General features: G+C 38.7%; 1 protein-coding gene across 1 annotated transcript in view; it reads right to left on the reverse strand.

The window, feature by feature from the left end:
* slc6a8 (solute carrier family 6 member 8) overlaps window positions 1-9,689 on the reverse strand; it is a 114,457-nt gene that overhangs the window by 104,202 nt on the left and 566 nt on the right. The window contains exon 2 of the mRNA XM_051933492.1: window positions 9,347-9,628. Coding sequence (XP_051789452.1) covers window positions 9,347-9,617 — 271 coding nt within the window. The 5' untranslated portion in view covers window positions 9,618-9,628. The remainder of the gene's footprint in view (window positions 1-9,346; window positions 9,629-9,689) is intronic.

Consider the following 9,689-nt stretch of genomic DNA (forward strand, 5'->3'; position numbering starts at 1 on the left):
TAACAGATAATGGTGAAGGGTTTAACACTATTTTGTGGCACAAACAACTTGTGTCCTGGAAACACTTTCGCTTGGCAAAAGACCATTCACAAGAAGAGGTGGAGGTCCTCCGACGGTTGTACTCATAACTACATCTGCATTGGTAAGTGTTAACGATCAGCTTTGCAATATTTACGAGATCAATGGGGCATAGATATTGGATCAAATTTTTCTTACGAGCCAACTTTAAGCTGCGAACTAAGGAACAACAGAAGAAACATGAGATCTCTCGCTCACTTGATGTTGAATAGTTGAGTTAGTGGCTCAGTGATTCCAAGTGGAACTGAGAAATCAAATTGAGGTACTGCAGGACCTCAACAACATGTACATTGACAACTTCTAGGCACAAATCAAATAGACAGTCTTTCAAGCCACGGAGTAAGTGTTTGGTCAACGTATGATTTGAAAGCAATACCACACATGCTAGAACTGAATGTCAATATTGGAGAATTCACAAAAGTAGACGTTCTGCGATGAAAGACCTGATGAGAAACAAAGCCCCTGGAAAATACCAAATGGCAGCAGAATGCTGAAGCGTGGCAGGGCCAGTATGGAAGAAGTTTTAGTGACACTGTGCAACAAATGTAAGCAAACAACCATGGTGCCAAAATAGTGGCAAAAAGGCATGATTGTCAAGGTACCAAAGAAAGGAGACACCACAGCCTACAACAAAAGGCAGGGAATCACACTACTCCCTATCCCAGGAAAAATCTTCTGCCTCATATTGTTGTAGCGACAACATGATAAAGTCGATGCCTTACTAGAAGAAGAACAGGCTGACTTTTGACAGGAACAACTGTCTCAAACGCCATAAAACACTACTGAATTTCATCAACTCTGTGAAAGTGTTCAAGTGCGTGCATCTAAAATTATTGTGGTGACATTATTGTCATCCCACAATGCTTCATCAGCATCTTTCCATATCTTTAAGAAACAAAGATGAGTTTATAGACACAAACTTGCCTTGTAGACCTGGACTTTGTCAATGATGTGGCATCACAGCTGAAATTGGAACCGGCCCTACAGGCTACAATATCAAAGCCTGAAAGCAAAGTGGGAAAGCTTGGCCTCAGGATCAATGTCAAGAAGAAGAAGATCATGAGGATCAATCAAACACACCGATCTGCATATCACCGTAGAAGGAAACAGAGGCTGACAGCACACCAGATCCCCAAGACAGCAATGAATTGGACACCTGGGAATGGAGAAAGGAGATGGGGCACATTTTCAAGATCTGCTGAGAAGATCTCACAGCCCTCAGAACTGAGTGGGAAGAAGCTCCAACCATCACACCTGATATGAATTGGTTGGCAACAGCTCATTGCTCAATGTACCGGATGCAGTGGGAGAAACTAAGTACTAAGTAAGTCTCAAAAGCATTAAATAAACTGAAAAAAGGAATGGTTCCATCACCTTTATCAGATGACTTGTAGACAGAATGGAACTCTAATGCTTAATTTCCCCCTCCTTAAATCCAAGTTAATACTTCAAAACTAACCCAACACTTGGAAATGAAGTTGAATGTAAAACATTGTGCAAAGCACACAGGCAAAAGAAATATGTGATGTGTGGTACTGTTTACAGTAAGAAGCCAATTGTGATGAGCAAATGCTGTGATGTTCGGTATGCTATGGGTTCAGCAAAATCATGGAAAGGGTTGCAAAATACGCTAAGCTCTGCAAAATGTGTTGAAAATAATGAGGTGTCATCTTTCATCCAGGTTTTTTCCCCTGGCTGGGATTCAATGTCATGTTTCTTATCTTATTTGTTCATTTTTGTGCCATTTGTCTATGTTATCTATGTATGAAAATGTGCTATATACATAAATGTTGTTGTTATTGTTGTTACTTTTATGTGTTATTGTTTTTATTGTCAATGCCTGTATTATGTTCCTTGTGTTTTGTGGGTAGTTCCCCAAGAGATGAGTCCACCTGCCAATCACTGCCAGGAGTTGCCCTCTGCCCTAGGAATATGGAGTTATGGTGAGTTATGTAATCTTTCTCTGCTTTTGATAATAACGGATATTTGAACTTGTGCTCCTGTTCTTTGACTTAGCTTTCGGCTTCTGGACTGGGACTGTATTTGCCTTGTCTTCTCAGGCAGATCCTTTTTGTGCTCCACAGAGCTTCTTGTGCTACAGAACAATTTTGTTAAAAGAAAGTATTTTACTTTATATAGCATCATCAATGGCTTTTCTGTGTCTAGCTACGGTTTTGATGGTATATTTTCCCTAGTGGACAATTTTGGAAGTATTTATGGGAGTTACATGCTTTTGGGACTCCAAGTTCATGACATGGGGAAGGAGGAATTGAACTACTGTAGTTTTGAATGGATTATAATAGTGTAGTATCCCTGAGGATGAGGATAGTGTCTGCCAACTATGGTGGATCAATTACTGTGGCCAAAAATGTGATCTGACTTGTGAAGCAGCAGTACCAGCCGCTACCCCACTGTGCCTCAAACAACAAAAGAAGCAGCTGCAACAAATACCACAGACAAAATACAACAAATGGCCACAAATTAGCAATAGGTAAATATGGATGACTGCTCTTACAGAGTTTCAATCTTGGGGCACACACTGGCCATGTCAAGCAGGAGTGTGGGACTGTCTCTTACCATTGTTTGAAACCCAGCTGGAACATCTTTTTTTAAGTTTACTATGTATCAGGGCAAATGCATCTGCATTTTTTTTCTTCCATCAACAAAAAAAAACTAAAAACAAAAAGTGCACTGTAAATAGTAATCAATCCTTTGCCATAATTATTTCATGGGGTTTCCTTTGTTTTCAATGGAGGCGATGACTTCTTTCAGTTTTATTTTGAGATGGTAACTCGGCTCATGGTTAATTATGCATGCAAATTAGCCATGCAGTGCTGCTTCAGCCTGCACACATGGAACTGTGTTATATATCAGGAGGCAGTACTCATTGTGGTCAGCAAATGTATCCCTCAAATAAAACACATGTGGTTAGAGTACTGAAAGGGTCTTGACATTTGCATGTGTGAAGCAGATTTGCAATGATCTTACAGTATGTATGCATGAAAGTTCTGCCCATGGCTGCTACAGCTCTGTGACATCATGCTAACAAAAATAATTTTCGCCTAAGGGATCAAATTTTGCTGATCAACACTAGCAACCACTGAAAAAGATTTAACGGTTTCATATGACACAAACTTTTCTCATTTATTCTCACCTTTCTTCCTTACATCTGCCCTGGATTTGTTCCCTCCTTCCCCTCCTATATACCTGCTCTTTCCTTTTAAGTTGCACATCTGATTAAGACTACGATGCCAAAATGTTGTGTTTTTAACCTTCATTCCTTTTAGTGTGGCGGTAACCTTTAACCTTTTTTCCTTTGCGGATAAAAGCTGACACAGCCCTATACTAATGCCATAAGATACTCACTGTCTAAGTCATGTGCACAAGCAATTAAAAACACAAATAATGATATTGTAAAATCTGTTGTATATACTATAAATCAAGGGATGTTTTGCTCAGACTGCATAATGCACTGGTGAGACTGCATCTAGAGTATTGTGTGCAGTACTGGTCACCATGCTACAAAAAAGACATAGCAGCACTTGGAGCTGGGCAAAGGAGAGCAGCAAAGTACATGCTACAGTAGTTCTAATGTGCATGTCTTTCTCTGTCTGCCTAAGGAAAAATAAACCTATTTAGTCTTAAGAAAAGGAGGCTATGTGGTGACCTTATTCAAGTCTTAAAAATTATTAACAGCATAGTAAAAAGCACATACTGCAGAATTCTTTCAACTAAATAGCAAATCACATACACAAATTAAGGGTAAGTGTATTTAAGACATAAGACTGTAGGTACTTCTTCATGTCAAGTGTAATGGGAATCAGGAATAAATTACTGAGATATGTAGTTGAAGCAGAAACCCTGACAACTTTAAAAGGTATCTGGATGAGATATTTGAACAACTTACCTATTACCTATTAGTTAAACAAACAAGTTTGATGGACTTAATGGTCTCTCATTTGTTAAACATCTTATGTTCCTATTCAGGCATGCTTTATTACGTCTGAGTTCTGTAGTTAGTGCTACACTCTTAATTTTTAGTATTTTCTTCGAGATGCACTCCAAATTAGTGAATAGTCTTTTTAATAATATTGTATTACTAAGTGGATAGCTCAGGCTTATAGCATACTTGATTTAAATTAAATATTTGTAGCCATATGTTTTTAATGCCATGCCCCTGTGCTTTTTTAAAGAATGCACTGTATTTCAAAGTAACCTCTGGCATTCACCTTGATAATTCCTTTCATTTTGTTAAACATTTTTATCATGTTTCTTCTATCTTAGCTTACTTAAGACTGTAAAGATTTAACCCTTTTAATATATTTGCATGGTTCATTTATTACAATCCTGAAATAGGTATAGTAGCTTTTCTACTTTCTCTAGAATTCTTATTTCCATTAGAATATGTAAACTAAAACTGTGCACACTATTACAGATGTATTGTACAGCCTAAGCATAACTTTACTTGGCATATATAGTATGGCACAAAATATGACATATAACCCACCATCATATTAGCCCATTTATTGTTTCTGTACACTCTCTTAATATTAAAAAATGATATATCACTTAGAACTTCAGCTATTTTTAACAGGTTACCATTCTCCCTTCCACCATATCTTATACAACTACTTTCATTTGTTTCCTTGTAATATAAATTAACTGATCTATAATTATTAGGTTTAGGCTTAATATGTTTTTATAACCCAGCCACAGGGGATGTGCCGGTCCCAAGCCCGGATAAATGGGGAGGGTTACGTCAGGAAGGGCATCTGGTATAAAATTTTGCCAAATCAGTATGCGGACAACAATACAAATTTCCATACCAGATCGGTCGAGCCCCAAGTTAACAACGACCGCCACCAGTACTGTTAGCCAACAGGGTGCTGGCGGAAATTGGGCTACTGTTGGCCGAAGAAGAAGAAGGAGAAGAAGAGGGGGGAGACGTATCTGGAGTCAGGAGGAGAGGAGGAAGGTAAAGAGAGTGGAACTGAGGGTAGGAATTTTGAGTGTTGGCAGTATGACTGGTAAGGGGAGAGAGTTAGCAGATATGATGGAAAGAAGGAAGGCTGATATATTGTGCATGCAAGAGACTAAATGGAAGGGGAGTAAGGTCAGGTGGATCAGAGGTGGATTCAAATTGTTCTATCATGGTGTGGATGGGAGGAGAAATGGGGTATGGGTTATTCTGAAGGAACACTATGTCAAGAGTGTTTTGGAGGTGAAAAGAGTGTCAGACAGAGTAATGATTATGAAGCTGGAAATTGGAGGTGTGATGATGAATGTTGTTAGTGCATATGCCCCACAAGTTGGGTGTGCAATGGATGAGAAAGAAGATTTTTGGAATGAGTGGGATGAAGTGATGAACAGTGTACCCAAGCGACAGAAAGTGGTGATTGTAGTGGATTTCAATGGACATGTTGGTGAAGGGAACAGATGAGACGAGGAGGTGATGGGTAGGTATGGTGTCAAGGAGAGGAATGAAGAAGATCAGAGGACAGTGGATTTTGCCAAAAGGATGGACATTGCTGTGGTGAATACGTATTTTAAGAAGAGGGAGGAACATAGGGTAACGTACAAGAGTGGAGGAAGATGCACACAGGTAGATTATATCCTATGTAGAAGAGTCAATCTGAAAGAGATTGAAGACTGCAAAGTGGTGGCAGGTCAAAGTGTAGTTAAGCAGCATAGTATGGTGGTCTGTAGGATGACGTTGGAGATCAAGAAGAGGAAGAGAGTGAGGGCAGAGCCAAGGATCAAATAGTGGAAGTTGAAAAAGGAAGACTGCAAGGTTGAGTTTAGGGAGAAGGTGAGACAGGCACTGGGTGGTAGTGAAGAATTACCAGACAGTTGGGAAGCTACAGCAGATGTAGTAAGGGTGACAGCAAGAAGGGTGCTTAAGGAGGAAAAGGAAACCTGGTGTACAGGAGAGTATACAGAAGAAGAGGATGGCAAAGAAGAAGACAAGAGTACAAGGAGATAAGGCACAAGGTGAAGAGAGAGGTGGCGAAGGCTAAAGAAAAGGCGTATGATGAGTTGTGAGAGGTTGGACACTAAGGAGGGAAAAAAGGATCTGTACCATGTGACAGTGGTGAGGTCTGCAGTAGGAGTGACGGATGCATTCAAGGTGGAGGTGGGATTACATCAGGGATTGGCTCTGAGCCCTTTCTTATTTGCAATGGTGATGGACGGGTTGACAGACGAGATTAGACAGGAGTCCCCATGGACTATGATGTTTGCTGATGACATTGTGATCTGTAGCGATAGTAGGCAGCAGGTTGAGGAGACCCTGGAGAGGTGGAGATATGCTCTAGAGAAGAGAGGAATGAAGGTCAGTAGGAACAAGACAGAATACATGTGTGTAAATGAGAAGGAGGTCAGTGGAATGGTGAGGATGCAAGGAGCAGAGTTGGGGAAGGTGGGATCAACAGTACAGAGTAATGGGGATTGTGGAAGAGAGGTGAAAAAGAGAGTACAGGCGGGGTGGAATGGGTGGAGAAGAGTGTCAGGAGTGATTTGTGACAGACAGATGTCAGCAAGAGCCAAAGGGAAGGTCTACAAGACGGTAGTGACACCAGCTATGTTATATGGGTTGGTGGCACTGACCAGAAAGCAGGAGACAGAGCTGGAGGTAGCAGAGTTAAAGATGCTAAGATTTGCATTTGGTGTGACAAGGATGGACAGTTGGGAGACAAAGTCAGAGAGGCGAGATTGCGCTGGTTTGGACATGTGCAGAGGAGAGATGCCGGGTATTTTGGGAGAACGATGCTAAGGATAGAGCTGCAAGGCAAGAGAAAAAGAGGAAGGCCTAAGAGGAGGTTTATGGATGTGATGAGAGAGGACATGCAGGTGATGGGTGTAACAGAGCAAAATACAGTGGACAGAAAGATATGGAAGAAGATGATCCACTGTGGTGACCCCTAACAGGAGCAGCCAAAAGAAGAAGAAGGCTTAATATGTTTTTGCATAAAGGTAAAACATTTGCCAGCTTATGTTGTTAGGAATCTACCTAAATTGCAATGACTTTCAAAAAATACAATGTACTGTACATATTTATATATAATCACTATCTGCTTTTAAGACTTTGGAATAAATACTATGTTAATGTTATTCCTTGTAATATAACACTGCCTATATAATCAAAATGTTCAATATAGCCAAAATATTTAACAACATAATTACAGAAAGCAGTGTTTTATTAAATCTGTAACAAATGAAGTGGTATGTTAGTGATATCTGTCAAGGAAAACTTCAGAAAAAATAAGGTGTATTTTATTATCGGCATATTTCATGCCTGCACATCATAAATTTTACCTCCTCCTTAGTAGCTCTTCTTTTTCACATTTGACTTAGTATTAGTAGCACTCTTCTTTTAATTTTCCTTGTCAACTACTGCTCATGTGTGCTTTCAAACGTTAAAAGTAATGCACTACATGCAGTAGTTGTCTTTTTTCTGCAAATTTTCCTTCTCTCCTTATTCATTCATCCATTCACCCACTAGCCAGTTCATGCTCAGTACAAAATAAGCCCTAAACAAGAAACCAGTCCAACACAGAGCAAACCTTTTCAACAGCTGCACAGGTATATTCAATAGACTAATAATGTTTCATATAAATGTATCCAGTATTTTATAAAGCATTCTAGTAAACGTATCCAGTTGGCACTTAAATTCCATATATTAATACCTGTTTGTTTTCTTGAGGCTTTGCTACAGTATTTCAGGATTTCCCCTTGTTCAAAGTTAATTGTAAACATTTTTTTCCTGTCTAAAAGCATGCAAGCATTTTATACATGATCCCTTGACCTAAACTTTAAAAATACCTCTGTATTGTAAAATACACTCTGAATCTTATAAAAATTACAGCATAGTCAGGAAATAAATTTTCTAAATTAAAAACAATGAATTACTTCTGTGAATAAAGTGATTCACTATTGACTACTTCCCACATTTGTATTTAGGTTAAAATAACAATCTAACCCTACAGCAGCTTCACGACTTGTACTTTGTCAAAAGTGCCGCAATAAAAGTCCATCACTTCCTTCTTGCTCTTCAACTGAATTAGTATTAAAGCATTAATCTCATGAAGTTTTCAATGATTTGAAAAAAAGACTAACTCAAGATACAGTATAGTCTATTTCCAGTATAGGTTATTTCCTTATTGAAGGCGAGAACAGGATAACAGACAAGTCAGCAAAACAAAAAAATCAGTGCTGAATGAAAAACACTAATAGCAGATGGCTTAAGTAAGTATAAGAGATTTAAAAAACCTTGATACAGATATAGTGATAGTGACACTAAGAAAATGTAGAACACTCTAGCTATTCAAATGACAGAGGAAAGAGAATCACTCCTTCATTGAACATAAAAAGATAGCATTTGAATTGAAGGGAGCGGTGCTGAAGGGTCAGCTGCTATATTTACTGTTTGACTACATGCCAAGTCTATATATATATATACATGTGTATATTTAAAGATCTGTTAATTCCTTTAAAAGTGAATGTCTCCATTACCTCAAATCTGGGGTAAAAATACGTCAACTCTCCATAAAGGAAATAGTATGCTATTATAATAGCAAATGTAAAAAAAGAGCAGTGCATCAGTATGAATGGTCTAATATTATCTCAAAACTTCTAGTTCATTTTATATAAACCTGACTTTTCTAAGCTCTCCCATTCACTAAAGTCTAACTATGATGTACCTACATTTCTAGTTCACAGACTAGCTACAGCAGAAATAAACTATGCAAAGCCAAAAATCATATGCAATATAACAATGAATGTCAAATTTCAAAGAAAGCTCATCTTTAGAGGGCTAGTAGGATTATTCCAAGCAAATGGGAATAAAGGGTGTTGTACAGAATCCACTTATTTGCAGTTAGAATCTCAAGGTAAAATGCCACATTTGCTTCAGTAATCATACTGGACAAAATTAGAAGCATTTTAAGGTGTTTATTTAAAAAGTACCCAAGTACGACCTGACTTACAAACACATTTGCCATTAAATTCTAAATTCTAATGCAATATCTTTCTTTATTAAAACCAACATAAATAGTAACGTGTAAAACCAAAAACAGAATAGGCAGAAGGCAGGAAAGTTACATTTATACAAACATGAAATCTGACTTTGATAGTAGGATATTATTCTTCCAGCTACTGCCAATAATTTACAAATGTATAAGACATTTGTAATAAGTACCCTTGCTGTTGAAATAACAACTTCTAGCCCAAGTCAGCTAAAATCAAAAGAAAGTTGACAAAGTTTTCTTACCTCCGCCATTTTTGTAGCACAAATAGGGGAATCTCCACACATTTCCCAGGCCTACAGCAAATCCCACGCAGGACATAATAAAATCCATCTGCCTGGTCCACATGTCTCTTTCTGGAACCTCTGCCCTGACCACTGGGGGCGGTATGGTACCACTTGCTCTTGAGTGCCTATGCTGGTGTCCATTTCCATTGGGAATGAGATGCCCCTTCTTCTCTTCATTAGAGACTCCATCCACTATACAGCATTCACTGTTCAGAGCAGTATTCTCCATGGCTCAGTTTCCTTATCAGGAAAAATTACAGGTCTCTAGAATTTCTGGGACAGAACAAGAGAAACAAGCAGG

This window comes from Erpetoichthys calabaricus, chromosome 11, assembly GCF_900747795.2.
Source record: "Erpetoichthys calabaricus chromosome 11, fErpCal1.3, whole genome shotgun sequence".
Classification (NCBI taxonomy): Eukaryota; Metazoa; Chordata; class Cladistia; order Polypteriformes; family Polypteridae; genus Erpetoichthys; species Erpetoichthys calabaricus.